The 21,046-nt window shown below is 48.8% G+C and overlaps 2 protein-coding genes and 1 long non-coding RNA gene across 3 annotated transcripts; 1 reads left to right on the forward strand and 2 right to left on the reverse strand.

Moving 5' to 3' along the window:
• Nucleotides 1–3,650: 3,650 nt before the first annotated feature.
• On the reverse strand, nucleotides 3,651–6,104 carry LOC106043857 (tubulin beta-2 chain). The gene is made up of 4 exons (XM_048050206.2): nucleotides 5,946–6,104; nucleotides 5,550–5,658; nucleotides 5,145–5,255; nucleotides 3,651–4,945 (listed from the first exon to the last, which is right to left on the reverse strand). The coding sequence occupies exons 1-4, from the start codon at nucleotides 6,000–6,002 to the stop codon at nucleotides 3,885–3,887; spliced, it is 1,338 nt and encodes a 445-aa protein (XP_047906163.1). The 5' UTR covers nucleotides 6,003–6,104; the 3' UTR covers nucleotides 3,651–3,884.
• A 6,778-nt stretch (nucleotides 6,105–12,882) lies between these two features.
• Nucleotides 12,883–13,998, reverse strand: LOC106043866 (uncharacterized). The gene is made up of 3 exons (XR_001211926.3): nucleotides 13,764–13,998; nucleotides 13,326–13,393; nucleotides 12,883–13,237 (listed from the first exon to the last, which is right to left on the reverse strand). It is a non-coding gene; the product is annotated as an uncharacterized lncRNA (long non-coding RNA).
• A 1,006-nt stretch (nucleotides 13,999–15,004) lies between these two features.
• Nucleotides 15,005–19,790, forward strand: PSMG4 (proteasome assembly chaperone 4). Its single transcript, XM_048050210.2, has 3 exons — nucleotides 15,005–15,249; nucleotides 15,355–15,430; nucleotides 19,534–19,790. The coding sequence occupies exons 1-3, from the start codon at nucleotides 15,082–15,084 to the stop codon at nucleotides 19,653–19,655; spliced, it is 366 nt and encodes a 121-aa protein (XP_047906167.2). The 5' UTR covers nucleotides 15,005–15,081; the 3' UTR covers nucleotides 19,656–19,790.
• The last annotated feature ends 1,256 nt before the right edge of the window (nucleotides 19,791–21,046 follow it).

Genomic DNA, 21,046 nt, shown 5'->3' on the forward strand with positions numbered 1-21,046 from the left:
GTATTGCAGCATCCCTGTCTCAAAGGACTGTGTCTGTTTGTGGCTTCTCTAAGCATGTAGCACTTGCCCAGATACCTACAAAGATCTACCAGCACCACGCTGTTGAAGTATAGAGTTTGTGAGATTTTCATCCAGAAGCAGGCAATTTCTTCAAACAAAATATGATGGCTTTTCTCCATTTCTGTAAAGAACTGGCTGGAAAAGAGACCAACAATCAGTATTCTCTTCTTTCTTCAGGTTTTAAACCATAATGCTACTTTGGTTTACTATGTTCTTCATCTCATACCTTCTGGAAAGGCCTGTCTGTCAATAGGACAGGCCCCACAGATTTAATTTGCAGATTATCAATATCACTGGGACTATTGTGTTTAATACAGTCCTATTTCTGGTGTATATGGGCATCTCATATATGTTGGGAGGAAGAGAATCATTATTACTCCCATTTGACAGATTGGGAAACACCTGTTGAAAAGCAAATGCAGACCTACATTCTCAACAGACACTTGAGTGCCTCAAGCAGCTTTTGGACACTAGCTCAATGTGAACGGGAGATATCAAACTTGCTTCTCCCAGGAACCAGCCCACATACTGGACTATCCTTTCACAACACTTATAATGGCTTTACACTGAAGTCCTAGAACAAGGAAATAAAATTAACAGTTTGCATCTCAGGGCTACCAGACCTCATTCCGTTTAAATTAAACGTACATAGTAACTAGACACATTTACAGCCTTATTTAGGTTTATCAGCTATGCATCTATCAGTAGACAAATGCCTCTTGAAGTTGTTTGCCTTGGTCAACACATTCTGACAACATAGCAAAAATGCCACACATTAAAAAATGGGATGAAAAAGAGATGTCTCCCTCCCCCAACACCATCAGCTTTAATTGTCAACAGAAGAGGATACTTCCCTGCAGATCACCATCACTAAGCTAAAGTGAATAAAATAATTTCTTGATATAAACTCTCAACACAAACAAGTCATAAGTGGCTTGAGCTCAACCCCACTAAGCATGTATTGCCTATCACCATTTCTTCCAGAAAGGATGTCTCATGCAAAACCTTAAGTCTTAGAGGTGTATGTCACATGGATAAATACAAGTCAACAGCTGATACAGTTTAAGGCAGTCAGATTGCCTAATCTGAAATCTCTTCACTGTTTCTGCTCTGTGAAACAAGAATTACAACCATGCACACTTGAAAAGGCATCTGTTTGTTGTTTGGCATACAGCAGTCAGTCTGCAGTTTTTATAATGAATGGTCTCCTGGGTGATAGATGCAGCTGATATTCAAGCCAAAAAATCATATTGCATTTTCTAGTCGCAATATGAGACTCATCTTCCATTATAATTGATGGCCATTCCTACCGAGCAGTTTTGAACCTCCTCAGTTTTCCTCTATCCCCTTTTTTCCTTTATTTCCGTGAACTCCTATGGAAACGATGGGGGTGGCTTTTTTATTTTTAAATGATTATGGTTGGCGAATAAGCTGTGTAGGATTCATAAAGGGACATGTTTATTCATAAAGGGACATGTTTCTGTGTAGACTACTTCTATTTATGGTCTGTCTTCCTCCAGGAAAAAAGGAAGAGAAACAACAGTAAGCAGTGTAGGAAGGTGTCCTAGTTTCTAATAAGGGAGCCTTAGTGCAACATGTCTCTTGGGTAGCTATATTAAAGGGTTAGCTGAAGACATAGTTACACTAAAAAAAACAGGAGCTAGACATCCTGCACACTAGTGAAAAGCTGTACAGTCCCACTACAGAAAGGAGAACCTTTACTATCCCTATCAAAGACCAGGTTCTCATCCTTTAGTTATACTCTAGATTTCTTTGCCAGCTTCCCTTCTCGGCTTCAGAAACCAAGCTCTATATGATAAGCAGTTTCAAGCACAATCCAGTGAGGTGATTTCAAGGGAGGTTACTCTGACAACCAGACAGGCTGTTATTTCCCAAAGGGCCTGGGGGCAGCACGTAGTAATTCAGTTACTAAAACAACCTCAATTTGTTTAATACTTAATCCTAGAAGTGTTCAAACCCTAAGAAATACAAGTGCTGTTGTGAGTACTGTATTTGTTTACAGATAATTCAGGTATTTTAAGTGCTTCTCATCCCTCTTCCCAGAGGCTTCACCAGAAATGAAAGATAGAGATGAGGAAAAAAAATGGTATCAAGCACACATCCTGCACACCATCTTAGATCTCACTGGAGGATAAGATGGTGGGATAATAGGATAAGCCCATCAGTGAAGGAACAGTATGCTCAGGCACTGGAGTCAATTAACAGAATCAAAATGGGCAAAACAATCAGTTTTGCAGAGCAATTCCCTTTTAAGTGTTTACTCACTCCAGTATCACCTTGTGGGAGTTGCATTAGAGGATCACAAAAGAGATTGCACCCATGTGGACAGCAGCTCTTTCAGAGCAATAAGGACCAACATAATTGTAAAACTTGTAGCAATCTCAAAATATTTTTAGTATATGTGCGTGCCCCTCAGTGGCATTTGGGTAAGCTAATGACTACAAGCTCACACATGGGGTAACTGCTATTCTTAGCAGGGGATTTTACTCTTGTAAGACTAATTCTCAGACCTTACAACAACTGATGACTGTTCTGTAGGCTCACTTCTCCATTTGAAATACCTTCAGGTTTCTTGAGCCTTTTGAGCATGTGGCAACACAAATCCCACCTCCCTCCCCATAAGGAAGCCACACTTACCTTAAAGATGCACAACAGGGTCCTGCTGCACTGCTCAACTGCCAGACTAAAGGTCCATTTCTTGTCGCAGTTACTGAGAGCATCAAACAGCAGTAGCAGTGTAAATGCATCACTGGGGTGTGGGAGACAGTGATTCTCAGGGTACCCCTGTGACTACTCCAAGATTTATATTTTGGGGTGCTCTTTGAGTCATGTTACCTAGAAATCTGCCCATCGCCTCCTCTCATCTCCCAAAGGGAACTGACTGCCCTGAAGGGTCATGCCCTCTTAGAGTTAGGAGCTGTTTTTGGGGAAACACCTTTGAGAAAGATTGAAGAAATCTATGCCTCAGAAGAAAATTCAGGTTCTTAGCCAACATCTCAGATACTATTGTACTGCTAATTCAGACTCATGGCTCTGTGCATGAATTCTCATCTAGAGAAGAAGGCTGGGGGAGCTAGGACAGCTAAGGAACAGGCAAGATCACAGGCAGCCCACCCCTATCCACACACTACGTGCCCTGGGACCAGTTCAAGTAAGAAGCACTGCTGAATGGCAGAGGGGAAGCCCACAGCTATCCTGTCAGATCAGTTTTGACAGTTTGCAATGTGGAATTCAATACCTTCAGGCTGACCTCACTACCACGTATGTCCATAAATAGAAGTTGCAGGATTCTCAAGTGCAGCGCCTTGTTTCTGTTAGTTAAGGCAGCTTTCTCTCCAACAATAGATTAGCTGTTAGACATGAGAGAGCCTCAGATTGAACCCACAGTGTGTATGGATTAGCTACTCTCTTAAGCTGAGCAAGTGCAGTGTATTTATACTGCAGAATTAATGGCCTGAGAAAGCATGTTTTATTGACTTGAACCTTCACTGAGGTTAAAGCTTAAACCAAGAAGAGAAAACACAGAAAACTACAAGAGTTTCTAGAGAGAAATAAGGCAGAGGACACAGTTTAGAACACAAAAAGCCTTTATGTTTGAGAAGTTAACCATTTCAACAGAAGACTCTGAAGTATTTTTGCAACTACTGTTACATTGGACAGTCAAGGATACAAAACTGCTGACAGAAGCAACAGTGGAGAGCACCAAATTAAAGAAACGCATGCTTCAGCACAACTGCACAGATTTCTCCTCTCAATGAACACTTGCCTGCTCAGACTATACTTTACTCCTACCCATTACCACTTTACGCTTCATCCTCTTCTCCCTCCTCTTCAAATTCACCCTGCTCGTCAGCAGTGGCATCCTGGTATTGCTGGTACTCTGAGACCAGGTCGTTCATGTTGCTCTCGGCCTCGGTGAACTCCATTTCATCCATGCCCTCGCCGGTGTACCAGTGCAAGAAAGCCTTGCGGCGGAACATGGCCGTGAACTGCTCTGAGATCCTCTTGAAGAGCTCCTGGATGGCCGTGCTGTTGCCTATGAAGGTGGCGGACATCTTGAGGCCGCGCGGCGGGATGTCGCAGACGGCCGTCTTGACATTGTTGGGGATCCACTCCACAAAGTAGCTGCTGTTCTTGTTCTGCACGTTGAGCATTTGCTCGTCCACCTCCTTCATGGACATGCGGCCGCGGAAGATGGCCGCCACCGTCAGGTAGCGGCCGTGGCGAGGGTCGCAGGCGGCCATCATGTTCTTGGAGTCAAACATCTGCTGCGTGAGCTCGGGCACCGTCAGGGCGCGGTACTGCTGGCTGCCACGGCTCGTCAGGGGGGCGAAGCCCGGCATGAAGAAGTGCAGCCGGGGGAAAGGCACCATGTTGACCGCCAGCTTGCGCAGGTCGGCGTTCAGCTGGCCGGGGAAGCGGAGGCAGGTGGTCACGCCGCTCATGGTGGCCGACACCAGGTGGTTGAGGTCCCCGTACGTGGGAGTGGTGAGCTTCAGGGTGCGGAAGCAGATGTCGTACAGGGCCTCGTTGTCGATGCAGTAGGTCTCGTCCGTGTTCTCCACCAGCTGGTGCACAGAAAGGGTGGCATTGTAGGGCTCCACCACCGTGTCCGACACCTTGGGGGAGGGCATGACGCTGAAGGTGTTCATGATGCGGTCGGGGTACTCCTCGCGGATCTTGCTGATGAGCAGGGTGCCCATGCCCGAGCCGGTGCCGCCGCCCAGCGAGTGGGTCAGCTGGAAGCCCTGCAGGCAGTCGCAGCTCTCCGACTCCTTCCTCACCACGTCCAGCACAGAGTCCACCAGCTCAGCGCCCTCAGTGTAGTGCCCCTTGGCCCAGTTGTTGCCAGCCCCACTCTGTCCTGCAGGTGCCAGAAGCAAGGTGCTGCGTTAGTGCCTTCTTGAGGAAGTGAGATCTGTCTTCTCCTGCCCCAGGGGGATCAGCCCTTGCTCCCATCCCAACCCTGCTGCAGGGATCCAGCCCCACCCTGGTCACTTGCACTGAGCTTTTGTGAGCTGACTGCTCATGGTCTGATAGTGCTTCTCCATGCACTTACTCACCGAAGACAAAGTTGTCTGGTCGGAAGATCTGCCCGAAGGGGCCGGAGCGCACCGAGTCCATCGTGCCGGGCTCCAGGTCCACCAGGATGGCACGGGGGACGTACTTGTTACCTGCGGGAGGGAACGGTGCCAGTGTTACAGCCCCGTGGGCAGCAGCCAGCGCCATGAGGGCACCGCTGGGCTCCCCCCAGCCCCCCTGCAGGATTCACCACCCTTATGGAAAGGGCATTAGGAAGGAGGGAGACAGGGAGCGGCATACAAAGCAGCTACGAGGGCTGTGCCAGGCAGCCACCAGCGGTGCATAGGGACAGGGCACAGCTCCCAGAGCAGGACAAGCACCCGGGGCACCTCACCCCCCTTCCCACGGGCACCGAAGCAGGAGCCCAGCCCCCGGGGGCCAGTTACCGGTGGCTTCATTGTAGTAGACGTTGATCCTCTCCAGCTGCAGGTCGCTGTCCCCGTGGTAGCTGCCGGTGGGGTCGATGCCGTGCTCGTCGCTGATCACCTCCCAGAACTGCGGGGACCGGGGGGGACACACAAAGGGGGCGTCACCGCGGCCCCGCCCCCCCGCTCCCCCACACCCCCGACCACCGCCCCGCCACGCGGCGCCGGGGGATTCGCCGCAGCCCCCCGCAGCCCCCCGGGGCCGTGCCGAGCCGAGCCGAGCCGAGCCCCTCACGGCACCACGCCCGCGGTGCCGAACGCACCGAGCCCCAGCCGGGCTCCCGGCACCGGCACCGAGGGAGGCGATGCCGGGTCTGCCCCCGCCGCCCGCGCTGCCCCCGGGGGAGCGGGCGGTACCTTGGCGCCGATCTGGTTGCCGCACTGCCCGGCCTGGATGTGCACGATCTCACGCATGGTGCCGGTGCCGCCGCCCCGCCGCTGCCTCCCGCCCTCCGCCGTCGCCTCCCTCCCGCCCGGGCTGCGGCGGCCGCGCCCCGCGCCCGGCCTTAAAGCGGCCGCTCGGCCCCGCCCCCTGGCGTGACGTCCCGTGGGTTATCGGGCGGGGGGACACCGCCAACAGCCAATGGGATGGCGCGGGGGGCGGGGCCTGCCGCAGGGGGCGGGGCCTCCCCGCCCGGCCGCCGCCGCCCCGGGGACAAAGGCGCGGCCGCAGCCCGGCAGGTGCCGGGGTCCCGGGGCGCTGTCCCGGCGGTGGTGTTACTGCGGGGCTCGGCGGCGCTCCGCGGCGGCGGGGAGCGGCTGATCCCGCTCATCCTCCTTACCTCCGAGCTAAGCCCGTACCCGGCAGCCGGAGGCTTCGGAGGAAGCCATTTTAAAACCCCCGTCCAAGGAGAGCAGATCGTTAACGCCAGAAGAAAGGAACCCACCCCGGGATCTTCTTCCTGAATTAAATTCACATCTTTTTTTTTTCACTTGGGGGGGTGGAATCCCAGTGTATGTCCTACACGGAGCTTGCTGAGACTGGATGGAGAAAAAAAAAAAAAAAAGGAAAAAATAATAATAATAAAAAAAGGTTTATTTCCAAAATAAATAATTTGTTACTGGGGGATGAGGGAGGGAAAGCAGGTCCTTCCTTTTCCAAAGACCCTTGGTAAGACCCCCAGCCGTGCACAGAAGCCCCCCCAGATGACCTCAGAAGCCTTCAGGCGGGTGCAAGGTGCACGCATTTACAACAGAAAGCTTCCCAAGGGGCCGGCGCAGCTTATTTGCAATTCCCCCTGGGAAACGGGCTGCCCGGCTCCTTCTCCCAGCGTTTGTCCCGCATCCGCGTGTGGGGCAGCCGGGGGCCCTGACGCCGCCCGGGCTGGATGCCACCCTCGGCAGTTCCCCAGGCAACCGGCCCGGTGGCAGAAGCAGGCTGCACGGAAAAAAGGAGAAGAACAAAAAAAAAACCCACAACGTTTTCCCTCCCCGGGGCTGATTTCCCATGGTCCACATCCCACAGCCCACATCCTCGTCTGGGGCTCCTCTCAGCACAATACGAATGACTTAACGGCCTTACGTTATGCCCAAGCCCCCAACAACACCCATATTTTCTTATCTCGAGGGGCCCGATGCTGAAACACACAAAAAAGAGAAGTTTGGACCCTTGCAGGTTCAGGTCCTGCACCACAGACCAGGTGTGGGAGGACCCGGGCGTAGGGCAGCTCCTTCGGTTATTCAGGGCAGCATTTTGCTCCTCCACGGCATGCGCTGCAACTCAGGCAGGCACCAGGGAGGGCCACGGGTGCATTTGAGAGGATTTCGAGGCTGTGCCCACGCGGAGGGAACATTTTGTATGGGTGCAAATTCACCGTTTCTGGGCATCTGGGTCAGCCCGTGCTGGCTGGTGGGAAAGGGCACGACGCAGGCCAAGGCCCTGTGCTCAGTGTCACCCTCCCCGTAAGCTTGTCCCCACTCTTGTCTGAGCTCGTCCGCGCTAAGGCTCGCAGCTATGCCCTTACAGAAGCAATGGACAGCTTGAGCACCTAGCAGTGTCTCGGACCATATGAAGTAGACGAGAGTACAAACCACAGAAATGCAAGAGAGATGAAAGATGGTGTCCCTAATTAGGGAATTATGGACCAGTTAGAAGCAAAGAGCAGGCAGGAGGCGAAGGGCAGAGCTTTCCCTGAGATGGCGCGGGAGTGCTGATGAGAAATTGATCCGTGCTCTAATAAATCTTGTTGCACGGACACCAAACATGGCAAGATGCTGTACTGATGCTGCAGTCCCCTACCCAATGGCAGCAAGGCGATTTTAGTCCTGTGTGCACAGCTCTCTGGGCATAAATATTAATTAGGCTTCAGCCTGGGCGCTGGTGCTGATGCAGCTGTTTCTACAGCAATGTGGAACAAATTCACTGAATGCAAAAGAGCAAGGGATGAAAGAAAATATTCACTCGCTAGCCTGAGTTATTCTTGAGATCTGGTCTCAGTCCTTTTTTGTCCTAAGCAGTTTTTTGTATGCAGTCTGAACCGAGATCGGGCACATTTGCATAGTTTGAGAACCTGGCTGCAAATTGCAGCAGCGGAGGGCAAAAGCACTGCTGGGACTTCATTTGCAGTCACCAGGTCATAAACTGGAGCGACACCGACACACAATCCACATGCCTAGGAAATACTCCCTTCTGCTTCCAGCCTTCTTGTTTAAACATTTCTTTCCACCTCAAGGACGCTCACCCTTGAAAATCTAAGCGCGACACACTGCCCCACATCGCTACGGGACCCAGGCTCCTATTTAATCCGCTGCTTGTTTGGCCAGCTAGGGCTTGGTATCGTACCGAAGCAGGCAGCTCTGCAACTGGGTTGAACAAAGCATTTTTCAAGGTCTTCTGCCACCACCCTGCTCTCTCCTCCCTGCAGCAGCATTGCGGAGAGCAGCGCTGCTTGCTGCAAGGAAGCGTGCTGTCAACTCGTTAACACTTTCTCTCTCCTTGCAAAAAGCAGGGCTGCGCAAACGGGTTGGAGAGATCTTATCAGCCAGCTGCTTTGGCTGCTCTCAGGTGCCTCCGATATGCATCTTTCAGAAGGCTAAAAAAATAACGTTTCGGGGGCTGAAGAAAAAAAAAAAATGGCCCCAGATCACTCACATGGATGTTAAATCTCTGGGTTACAGGAAAATAAAATGTCTGCTCGGAAAGATTTCTCGCTCTGCAGCATCAGTTGCTCTCCTGCGTTAGGCTAGAGGGAGAAAATCAGGGTGGCAGGAATTCGCAGCTGAGAAAAGCAGGATTTGGGGCAGCCACACAAGGCTTTGCTATGCTTTTTGGGAGAGCAACATCGCCTTTCTCCCAACAGCAGGATTTAAACAAAGGCTTTGATCACTCGCTTTATTAAAGCTGGAGGCCTCCTCGCCAAACCGGAGCGGGTGGCAGGTGAAGGTGCTGCTTCCAGCCCTTGCACTGTCACAGCCCCCCTGCCCAGCTGTATGCCTGCAGGCATTTTGGGGCCGAGGGCACGTCTCCACCAGCCCAACTGCAGCGCTCTGGGTGAGCAATAAGCAAGGTTCATTACTAAAAATCTTATCCTCAGCTCGCAGAAGCCAGCAGGTGTTTTTTCAATTGATTTCAGTAGAGCCTGGCTCAGATCCCTAATCTGTTAAGGAAAACTATTATTCCTAAACGCTACGAATTCCTTTATCCTTTCTCCCCCAGTTTTCCTATTTATGGTTCACTACATGGTCTGGGGATCATTCTCACCCAATTTTTGCTTGCCTCCTGAGAAATACAAAATAAATGTGTGCTTTATGGCACTCAGTGTGTGTATTTGCCCCCAGCCCTGGGGACGGCCACCATCCCAGCACCCGGCACCAGCTCTCTCAAACAGGCAGCCAGGCGGGAAGGGAGATTTCCATGAGGCAGCAGGGAAGGATGTTTTCAGTTGCTGTTCGAGACTGGGACACCAACTTTTTAAAGGCATGTCTTCAGCCTATTGGGATCCTACTAGACTGAAAACAGAGTAAAGAAGCTGTGGTAACATTTTCCTGGGATAGTCTGTTCTGTCATCAGACCAACAGGTAACACTCCCCTCCTCTTTGGATTCGCTCTGCTTTTACAGAGGTAGTGCTACTTATTTTTAACCCCAGAGATTGGGGACCAGTCACCAAAGTGATTTTTCCTGAAGGTTATATTCTGAGTAATCATAACAACATCAGACAGGCTGGCTAGGTGCCAGCGGTAGCTGTTTGACATACTTCTGCTAGGAAATCAAACACACCTCTGATATGACTTACAAATACTGAGCTACTGCTGGGGATGTTTGCTCTGTGTGTTAAAACCCTGTGTTCAACAGGGCAAGAGGGAAAAACAGAGAGAAGAGCCCGGCTGCAGACAGCCCACCCCTGAGCAAACACTCGAGGGCTGCCAGGGGACAGTGCCAGGCCTGCTAGCTCTGCTCCTTGCCCAGGGAGGAGGAAGCAAAATAACCAAAGCTGATTTTGTCCAGCTGATTTTGCTTGAAAATGGAAAACTTGAAAGGCCATGGCATTACTCTAAGAAGTAATGAAAGAGAGCGACTGTTTGGGGAACCAGACAGAGACGCAGGCACTTGCTGGCACGCTTGAGAGAGGGGGAAGCTGCACGCAGACATGTCCAGCCAAACCTGCAGGCCTCAGTTGATGGAGACTATTAAGCCCAAGGCCTAGTCTAAGGAGGAAAAGAGGATTCATGGAAATTCTGCCATCAACAAAGGAAAAGTACCCAGAGAGACAGGGAAGAGGCCAGAAGCATGGCTGCGGCAATATCAAACTGTCTTCTGAGAAAAAGAGTTTCATTCATCAAAAAAGCAGCTTGAATCTCAGACAAACCTTTTTTTATAGGGCTGCCAGCACTGCATGTTGAGTCAGGGATTTCCAAGGCTAGGAAATAACTCCACGTGATCTGAGAAGTCAGCCCCTGCACTCGGGGGCTGCAGCAAACTCACAGCCTCACTGGATTCGAGCACACAGCATCCCCTGAGGATGTTGCATGCTGAGCCTCGGTCTTGCTACATGGCCCAAGGGCAGAAAAATAGAAGGAGCCATCAGGAGTGCTGTATGTCATGGGAGATCTAGGCATCCAAGTTAATCGATGTAAAGGAAAACATTTTTCAATGCTGCCTCCCCCCCCCCCCCCCCCAACCTCCTTTTTCTTAGCCTTTCAGAAGCTCGTTTCCATTAGGCTTTCATGCCCTTTCTTCCAAGTCCCTTCCTGGCCTTGTCACAGGCATGTAACAGCATCTGCAACTCTCGGTACATCTTTTACACGCTGGAGTCAGTGTTTGTGAGCTGTTTTGGATTTCTCCACGGTGAAGAATTCTATCTGCATATAAAATACAATTTCCATCTGACTGCGAAAACCTCTTCTTGTCCCCGAAGGGAGCAATGAGTCACTCTGTGTTAGTGCCTCCCGTCCAGCAGCTACAGACCTGTGCTTCTTGAGTACTCCGACAGATCTACAACAAGTTCCTCCAGTGACTCATATAACAACAGAATGAAACACTTCCTTTTTATAACAGCAGAAATCTACTCGGTGCTCAGAAAGGTTCTCAAGAGCTGCTTTATACAGACATTCATTCAACTGCAGTGAGATAGTCAGGGATTATCACACCCTTCCACTCTGCAGATGAATGAAGCAAAGCAGAGAGTGGAAGGCATTTGCATAAGGCCACCGTGCCAGGCAGGCATGAAATCTGATTTCTGGACCTGGACGCTGCACAGAGGATCACGGCAAGCTGCTGGTCAGAGGATCACTGTGCCATCTGCATTCCAGGCCTTGCCCACACCATCAGAAATGCCAGCAGCTGAGTTTAACAACCCCATAAAAGAAGAAAAGCTGATACCTTAAGTCTTTTGGCAATCAGGAACTAGATTTCCTTAGGCAATGCCTATCTAGGCATCAACAGATGCACCCAAGACCCTGGCACCAGGGGGATTTTATAGCTGTTGTGATAGCGTTAGCAGAGCTGCTATCACAGGCATGCAGTTGCTTGTACATCTAAATCTTGCATTTGCTTACACGTGCTTTTCCAGACATGATCTTTTCAGGGAGGAGCAAGCCTTGATATTGCTTTGGAACAAGAGATCCATAATATGAGCTTGGTGCACTGCCCCTTAAGATCTCATAAACTGCAACTTTCCAAACGAGTTCACCTATCCGATGCTCTGTTTTCTGCAACAATTTCAAATGCTGACCTTGAATTCCCTTTTTGGTCTCCTTTCTGTGTCCATAAAAGGAGGCTGACCAGCACTTGACAGAAGAGTTTTGAGACCTCAGGTGAAGAAAATACTGGGGTTGGATATTCTGGGAGTAGTTTATTACAGCCAAATGCCTCCCTTTAGCTGCTGCCAAAGCAGCTGCTTCCCCTCCCTCAGCTCCTGTTCCTCAAGGAGCTGATCTGGCTAACAAAAGAGTAGCTTTTGACCAGCGTAGCTCCCCAGACTGACTCACCATTGTATCATGTGAGGCCTGGAAAGCAGGATTGGGGCAGCTCCACCTAAAATTGGTTCAGATTGCAACAGTATAGGCAGAGGCACTTAACCCTTTCTTGACTGCTTGCACTAGCTTTGCATTGACTTCCATTAGACTGGCATGAGCATTGGTGCAGTGACATGACCAGCTAAATCAGAGGATCTGTCCATCTGAAGAAAAAACTAATCCAAAAATTATAAAAAAAAAGTTTCAGCTACCCAGGTGTCCTAATGGTATAAGAAGAGGGAAAGCCTTTAGCCCTTAAGTCACCTGTGCCACAGAAGGAAGTTCACACAAAATGATTTTCCAAGTCAACACCAAGCAGGCCCCCCCAAAGCCTGGAGCTGCAACTGTTGGAGCAGCCTGGCTCCAAGCTGGGAGGCTTCCTTTGCCTTTAATTAACAAACATTTACTCCTCTGTAGAAGAGCAACAAATTGAGAAGCCTGGAACATTCCGAGACATCAGAGCCTTCACCGATACATATTAATGGTCGATTGCTTTCTCACATGTCAAATTCATGCTTATGCAGAAGCAAAATTGCAGGATGTGTTTCAGAATCAGAAAACATTTCCTTCCCTCGGTGACATCCCAGCTCATAATTACGTGCATCTACTTACTTCTGAGTTAGCAGGAAGATTTACTCCTGGCTTAGAGCTGTACAAGAGGAGAGGCTGCAGAGCCAGGGTCTAGGATCTGGTAACTCCCACGGGCAACATAAATTTTGGAGAAGAAAGAGGAGCGTAGAAGTGCTTGCCTTTAAACCACACTCCTGGGGCTTGGACCTCATCTCAGCTGGAGTATAAGTGTATCCATGTACATATGCAGCACTTTTGCTGCAGAATTTTCACTTTATCATTGATTTGCTATCCGGTGTCTCTCAGCAGTTTATACTCTTTCTAGCCTTGTACCTGACAAATAAGACTGACTATAATGAGCTCAGCTTTCACAGCCACAGAATAAAGATGAAAGCATTAAAGGAAATGTATAAGGCTTCCTTTGCTTCTGGATCACTTTTCACCCTAATTTTGCAGGGGCTCTGATGGCCTTGCAGTGCTTTAATCAGGAAATACATTTCACACTTGATGGTCTGGTTCTGCACAGCTCCACTCGCTCTTCACAACTGCACCACAAATGGAAACGCTTACCCCCCATTTGACTTGCCAGATGAATGCTTTTCCTCTTCTGAGCTTGAACACAGACCTAGTGTGATTTACAGAGAGCAGCTATGTTTCTCAGAAAGAGTTAAATAAGTAGAACCACTTACATGAGGAAGAGCCTGGTGACTTACCTTCAGAGGTCTGCAGGTCTTAGGCTCCTAATGGAAGCTACTACTGCTCCTCACTTCTGAAGGGAGTCCTGGTGAAAAAAAGAAGATCAGAGCATGACAAAAGAGGTGCTGTTACCCCCTAGGGAGGAGCAAGCCTGTAGACAGTCTTGGAAGCAACAAAAGAAACATGTACTTGATGTGGTAATACCAGGGAAGAAACTGGAAAGCTCCCACCTCAATCCAGCAGATCATTTAAACACACATTTAGCATACAAAGAGGCCCAAATCTCTGCCTAGGGGGAAGAGATACTCTAGACTAGAGCTTTATTAGATTGGATCCTCTACAAGGACTCTACAGAGCTAACTCTACCCAGATGCAGCTGAGAAACTAGCTCTGAACATCTAGAGAAGGATTTATCCACATGCATAAATTTGTCTACAAAGCCCCCAGAACCTCACCTTTCACCCTCACCTCTCTTGTAGCTGATGGAAAGCACATAGGAGGGGGATGCTTCTCTTTGCTCAGGAGAGATCTAAAGCAGCTCAAGTGAACTGTGCCCTAAATTGCTTATTTCTCTTTCCTGATGAAGGTAGCCTGGGGCAAATTTCCATCACCTGCAGATGGTTAATCACAGGAACCTCACCACCAACACCTGTGTGGCTCCTGGTAGAAATATCTAGTGCCTTTTAAAAACAAATAAATACATAATAATAAATACATAATAATAATAATAATAATAAATATTTTCTGCAGTACTCCTGGCCTCTAATAGATTTCCCTGATTTAGATAATAGATGTACCCCACCTCTGAAGGCAGAGCAAACCTATGGCTGCAGAAAGGGGAACGTGACACAAAGGGAAGAGCTTGGAGCCTGCCAGGAGCATGCGAACAGCACTCAGCCCCTTCCAAGGCAGCTTTGTCACCAGTTTGCCTGCTTCCTGCAGTTACTGAGGGCTAAATGTCAGTCCTCAGCATGCCGCCGGGACAGGTGGAGGCTGCTTTTGGAGCAGCAACGCCAGCCCCAGCTTCTGCGGCCACCATTTGGAGGCCGACCCACGTGGAGACAAAGGGTTTGGGCAGGCCGGGGACCAGCAAACATGCTGCGGCGTAGCCCGGGTCCGCCGTAACAGCTCGGGCGAGCAGCAAGCGACAAATGTAGGGCAGAGGAGGTGGCCGCGGGCTGATCCTGCCCTGGAGGGCAGCTGAGCCAGGCTGAGCGGCCGGCTGGATTTCGCGCTGCCGCAGCAGCGGCGGCGATGGCACAGGCAGAAGCGGGCAGGGCGGAGGGCTTTGTCTGTGGGTGTCTGCTGGGGGAGGCGCTGGAGGATGGGTAAGACGAGAGATGATTTTTATTTATTTATTTATTATTGTTTATTTATTTATTATTCCTGTTTCTTTGATGTGACGCTTTAGCATTCGGGAATAAAAAAAACTGGATGTCTGGAGATACAAGTGGCATTGGAGGAGAGGAACCCTGACTAAAAAGAAAACGATGATTAATAAAAACGAAGTCATCGTGCCTAACTCGTTGGCTCCTGACGGGGGAGCTGATCGCCCCCTGCACAGCAACCAGCGCAGGGGGGGCCTGGGGCCTACCCCGCCGCCTGGCGGCCCGGGGCCGGCACTGCCGCCTCCTGCCCGGGGCCGGGGCCGGGGCCGGGGCCGGGGCCGGGGCGGTGCCGAGGGCGGCGCCCCGCCGGTGCCCGCCTCCCCGTGGGCCGTGCGGGGCGGGCGCTGCTCGGCGCGGCCTGCGGGGGCCTGTGGGCGCCGTGCGGATGGAGGAGGCGGCGGCGGCGGGCGGCATCGTCCTGCACGACTTCACCGGTCGGCTGGGCGAGCGGCGGGTGCACTTCCACGCCATGCGGCTGCGGGACTCGCTCTTCCTCTGGGTGGGCGCCGCGCCCGCCCTGGCCAGCCTGGCCGTGGCCATGTGCAGCCCCCGGGTGAGCGGCCCCGTCCCCTCCGTCCCCCCTCCCCTTCCCCCCGTCCCCCCCCCCCGCTCCGTGGCCGCGGGGACGGCCCTCGCAAGCCGTGTGCTCTGCCCGCAGGACGGCGTGCCCGTGTCCACATCGCTGCTCGGGGACCCCTCGGACACCGCCTCCGCCTGCCTGGCGCAGCGCCTGGGTACGTGGGGCGGGGGGCGGACGAAGGGGCTGGAGCAGCCCCGAAACACCGTGCCCGGGGCTCCCTGGCTCCTTGGGGGGGGGGTCGGTGGAGGCGGCCCAGAGGCAGCCCGCAGCCCCGGGGGGCGAACGGCCGGCTGCGGCACTCGCCGCCGCGGTTTTAATGCGGGGGGATGCGCTGCTCGCCTTCATCTTGCTTCTCTTGTTTCAGCCGAAGGAGCCGTGTAGTTCTTCCTCCTGATCCGGATCTTCATTGCGGGCGGCGCGTCAGCAGTCTGCATCGTCAGGCGGTTTCATGAGCCTACACCTACATCTTCTCTGTGGCCGCTCATACATACACAAAAAAGGGTTGCTCAACAAGAAACACAGCACTAGTGCCCCTTCCTCATCCTGGTATCTTCTGGCAGTCACTGTAGCAGGCTGGTGGCAGCTCTGTCTCTTACCAGATTCAATCATTTCCACTTTAACTAAAAGGTCCATGGGGTACTGTGCAACATCATTTCTTCACGTGCAGTCATTGCATTAGCCTTAAGACCTCAGTTAGTAAGAATGTAGTCAGACGCTGTTATCATTGGATAAAGTGTTACAGTTTTATTTCACTTTCCCTTTGCCCTCCTGCTTGGACAGACTGGTTTCTTGCAGATCTTGCTCTGAGTTTTGTGCAGCTAACAGGTCCCAGCTATGCAGGTTATTTCCAACTTCTGCCGTGTTATTGTCACTAGCAAAAGGTTCATTTCAGATTTCATAGCTAGAATTTGTGATAACGAGCCATGTCTTATGTTAGTTCTCTCAATATTTTAGAATGGGTCACATTTCCCAGTAACTGGCCTAAGTTTTGCTTTTTTTTTTTTTTTTCTTTCATTTTTAAAGATTCTTTCCTCATTTACATGGCTAGTTTCAAGTACCTTGTCTTTGTTAGTGGTAGCTGACACTAGTTGCTTGGTACTGGGATATCAGTTACTCTTTATCCTCAGAACATAATGCACCTTTGTATCTTATTTCTGTTTGGTGCCTTAAGTACAAGTATCTTTCATTATTTTGTTTTAAGCTTTCTGTGCCCAAGTAGGCTTCTGGTCAGTGTTCCTCTGCATCTGTGCCCGCTAACCTCTTAGTTGCAGTTTTCCTTGCTAGTCAGTCCCATTTTTATTCCTTATAGGTCCTGTTGTTACCCATTCTCTTCTGCTTATGGTATACTATATTGAGGAAGGCCATTTTCACTTTCAGTTGGAAAGTCAATAACAGACTTCTGGCTTTGACTAATCACATGCTTCCTCTTCACCTGATCACATTTGCTAATGTAATTTTGAGAAGAGAATTAAATCTTTCTGATTCGTGCACATTAGTTTTTAGGCTTGCTTTAGTTAATCCAGCAATTTAACGTGGGCCAAGTCAGCTCACGGTTACTTAGGCCACAATTATATTCCTCAAACCACTGCAAGATCATCACTAAGCATCTCTGTATCTTCTTTGTTTCATGAAGTGTGTGGTAAAGAAATCTGTGTTCTGCCTTGAATAGAAATACCAGGCTCGGCATTTACTGCTGTTTAGCTTTCCTCCAGGAAATTAAGTCCTCAGTACTCCCACAACTGCTGTAATAACAGAGATTGCTATTCACAGCCAAATCTGACCCATAGCTGTGTTTCTGAGGTAGCCTTTTTAACCACCCTGCCATGTGGTAACCTTCAGGCAGGCAATAGCTTTTTTTTTTTTTTCCTCTTTGTGTTGTCACCATTTTTTTTCTGTGCTGCTTTGATTCTGCTCTTGGCAGGCACTGATTTAAGTAGCACACAATGCCACCTGGAGGCAAGTATTATTATTTCTTGTGCTTTCCAGTTACATTCCATCACCTGGCATTTTGTTCCTGCAATGCCAGGTTTCCTTCCCTGGAGCAGGAGTTTCAGTGCTTCCATGTACCACTGTATGCGCATCCTCCCCTTGTTTTCTTTTAGTCTGATAGGGTTCCCATTCAGAACAGCTGTATTTAGTGTATTGGCTCTATCTTTTCCCAAATTTCTTCTTTTTATTTATTTTCCCCACTGCTGAAGGCACACTTGCTGTGTTCCTGTTCCTCTTTCTACCCATTTCTGTCTGAATCAGGTGCAGGGACTGTTTCCCACCACCCTGCTTGCTCTAGGATGAGATGTATTTAACTAGTTGAGAAACCTAAATCCTAATTGTTTCCTGGAGGCTAGAGGAATCCACTTCTAGACAAAGCCTCCTGCATTTAGTGCTTCATTTGTGCCTCCCTTACCTGCACGTCCTGAAGTCACAGGGTTCTCAGCCAGTGACTGCCGACTAGTGCCACGTCTTCATCTTCCCTCTGCAGGGGCTGGCGAGAGCTCGGTGGATATCACCTGAACCTCTTCTTTGAGTCTTTCCCAGCCAGGCACAGTTGTCTCCCACTTGGCACAAAGGGCCTCTAAACTTACACCTGACGCTTCCTCCTCAAGCTTGGGTGTGGGTCTTTGCTCCTTCCATCAGTTCGTAGGAGCGAGTCTGTGCTGCTGTGGTGCCTCTGGGCACTCAGCATCCCGGATGGTGGGCTGCCAAGGATGCTTCATCTCCAGGACTGAGTTGGATCTTATGCAAACATAATCAAGAAACTGAGTTTTGACACTGTAGCGTATGCTGCAGGCTTGTTAAGAGAGAATAATGGTATTAATTAGTTCAGAATTAACATGGCACCTAGGGTATAATGATGAAGCACTAGTGCGTACAAAACATGCTGCTTTGTACCACAAAATCTGGTGCCAAGCGCTAGTTTTTTGCTATCATGGTAACATGTTGCATTATATTAGCATTTCGTAGTGCCAAGTCTTAAAAGGCAAATGAGTCCTTGAATTTCAGAAGCAGGTCACTGGCGTTTCCTCTGTGTACTAAGCTGGAAAGCTGGTAGTCTGTTAGAACAGAAAACAGTAATAAATCAATTTGTGCAATTAAAATGCCTCAAACAAGTAGTTTAATTGTACTTTATATATAGATAATAATTATATATATGTATTATAAATATACATATTGGTTTTCTGAAGCTAGCTTTCCAGTTTAAAAAAACGGAGATATTACATATTCTGGTGTCTTTACTTCCAATTTTTAAATTCAGATGATGTTTCTGAACATCAGTAGAACAGTCTGATTTCTCTTTGAGACTGTCAGCTCCCAGTTTATTCCCTGCCAGGAGTATCTTGTGACCCATATAGCATTTTTGTCTCTTATTTTACCCATCTTACTTTAAACCTAGTGCCTACTTCTCTCCTATGGTGCTTGCACAAAGTTTAGTTTTTGCAGTGGATTGAAAGAGCTCCAAAACCGATATATTGTAATGGTAAAATCTGAGTAGGATTCCATTTCACTTACAAAATGCTGCTTTATGTTACCTGTTTCACTCTGATAATTAAGTCTTCCTGCCCCAGTGGACATTGTTTTTGTCACTGTTAATTAGTCCTGTCATGGAAGACAGCTCTTGATTTTATAGTACCTCTCTCTAGGTAGTTACCAATACAGTAGCCTGGAAATTCTGATTAGTTTTGCGATGTCCAAAATGCTCTCCGGCATCCTGGAGTGTTCAAAGACACCATATAAAGGTTACAGGAAACAAAATATTTGACAGGAGGTTCAGACAAAAGTGATGCACACTTTCAGGGGCCTTTTTAGGAGGTTCATAATAAAAAAACAACTTTAATTGTGGCCTAATCATTTTCTTGTTGACTTCCCCTCTGTTTTTCATAGCACCAACTTACATAAACCAAATTTCAGTGATGAGATCTGGGTAGTCTGTTGTTTCACTTACACTATACTATAATTTAAGAATTGTCCAAAATCGATGAAAGTCACTGGGATTTTTTCTAGTGACTAGTAGCTTTTGCATCAGCCCAAAATCTAGTTCATAGGCACCATGCCCACTTCAGTGACTTGAACGGCTTATATTGCCCAACATGGCAATGCTTGGGTGCTTTTTCTGCTGTTCATTTATGACTGGGTCCGGCATGGGAGGAGTGGAGATGGTGTAAAAATCTGCATGATGGCTTTTTAGAATGCTTGCTTGAATACCTTCCTCACTTTTATACAAGAGCAAACTGTACCTGAATACTCTGTTTTGTGTTTTAGCCAGGAAGACCAAAAAACAGATATTTGTCAGCTACAATCTTCAAAACACGGACAGCAATTTCACCTTACTCATAGAAAACAGGATCAAAGAAGAAATGATGGCGTTTCCCGAGAAGTTCTGACTTCGCATCATTGTAAAATAACTTAAGGTTTTGTTTCAGAAAAAGTGAGTGCACTTTTCACACTGACATTTAGTATACTTACTTTGTGTTGCTCTGATTGAATTTGCATTTGTTATTAAATGTAGCTGGACCTAAGTACAGTTGAACCTGGAATTCTTTTTTTCCAAACTTGCTACTCTGTTAAATGGGACAGGTTCTTAGAGTAGAAACATGCTGCCACGTAAGAATATCATCATAGAAGTGCATGCAGTGTCTGGCCCTCATGCAGTGAAGTCACTGGGAAATCGGTGCCAAATTCCAGCAGTACAATTGATTTACCACACAGTAGTATTGAACACAGTACAGCAGCTTTTACTTGTTCAGATGAAAACCTAGGGTACCAGAGAGCATTGTCTTTTTGGTTCAGAGGAGAACAATGCTATTAGGAATGCTGAGTATTAGAAATGGAACCGTGTGGTTTTTATATTGAATAGCTATAACAAAATGATCATTACCTTGCTCTATCATTTTAGTTACTATTGGTTGTAAATTGGTTGTAACTAGCGCTAAACACTGGATTTCCTTCCATCTCTTGGACACTGGGAACACTAGAAGGTTTTCACAAAGGGTTTTCTGTACAACAGCAAGGGCCTATACAGAAGAAAAACGCACAGCTTGACTTTTGGAGCAGTAGGTAAGACTGTTGGGCTGCTAGAAAAACTGAACATACCCATTAGAACAATCAGAGCAGTCAATACCAGCACTGCAAAGCAGCCTGTTGCTACAGCTCTCCACTAGCTTTTGGGTAGGATATCCTTTCAAAGGCAGATCCCTGCGCTATTTTGTCCAACAGAGAAGGCAGCTAAAAACGAACTATGCAAAAAAAAAAAAGCCAGCAACAAAACCCAAACCCACCATAAAGCCAATGGCATAATGACCATTTGCAACTATCAATACGTGCTGTGCTACTGAGAGTAGCACCTATTATTCACAGCAATTTGGAAGAATGCTGAGCACGGCAACCTGATAAGCAAATCAAGTTGTTTTTTTATTGCAAGCTGACTCAGCCAAACTTCTGATACAGACGAAAAACAGTAACACTGCTGCTGGGCCACCTCGTTGTAGACAACTGTCCTAACCCCCTACAGAAAAACGTTCTGCAGTTACCTTCTCGTGGCCCTGTTAGCAGCAACTAAAAACTGTAATCAAAGTTTGCTGATACTTGACCCCAGATTACAGCCAGTCTCTTGCTGTCTCTGAAGGGGTTTTGAACATCCAGGGCTGTAGCCTTACCATCAACATTGCGGATTTGGCATGGGAGCACTGGGCCCTTTCTTACCTGGTAGGCACAGCTGACAGTGCAAGTAGTAAAAAGCAGCTGGTGGAGGAGATCTGAATTTATACAGCCCAGG

This window comes from Anser cygnoides, chromosome 2 (assembly GCF_040182565.1).
Source record: "Anser cygnoides isolate HZ-2024a breed goose chromosome 2, Taihu_goose_T2T_genome, whole genome shotgun sequence".
NCBI classification, from domain to species: Eukaryota; Metazoa; Chordata; class Aves; order Anseriformes; family Anatidae; genus Anser; species Anser cygnoides.

Bases quoted from the DNA above. Each gene is read 5' to 3' on its own strand.
- LOC106043857 (XM_048050206.2), bottom strand. From the start codon at position 6,002: ATGCGTGAGATCGTGCACATCCAGGCCGGGCAGTGCGGCAACCAGATC. The intron at 5,659-5,945 runs GTACCGCCCGCT...CGGTCCCCGCAG, and splicing joins GCAACCAGATCGGCGCCAAG to TTCTGGGAGGTGATCAGCGA. The intron at 5,256-5,549 runs GTAACTGGCCCC...TCCCTCCCGCAG, and splicing joins CTACTACAATGAAGCCACCG to GTAACAAGTACGTCCCCCGT.
- PSMG4 (XM_048050210.2), top strand. From the start codon at position 15,082: ATGGAGGAGGCGGCGGCGGCGGGCGGCATCGTCCTGCACGACTTCACC. The intron at 15,250-15,354 runs GTGAGCGGCCCC...CTCTGCCCGCAG, and splicing joins TGGCCATGTGCAGCCCCCGG to GACGGCGTGCCCGTGTCCAC. The intron at 15,431-19,533 runs GTACGTGGGGCG...TTTGTGTTTTAG, and splicing joins CTGCCTGGCGCAGCGCCTGG to CCAGGAAGACCAAAAAACAG.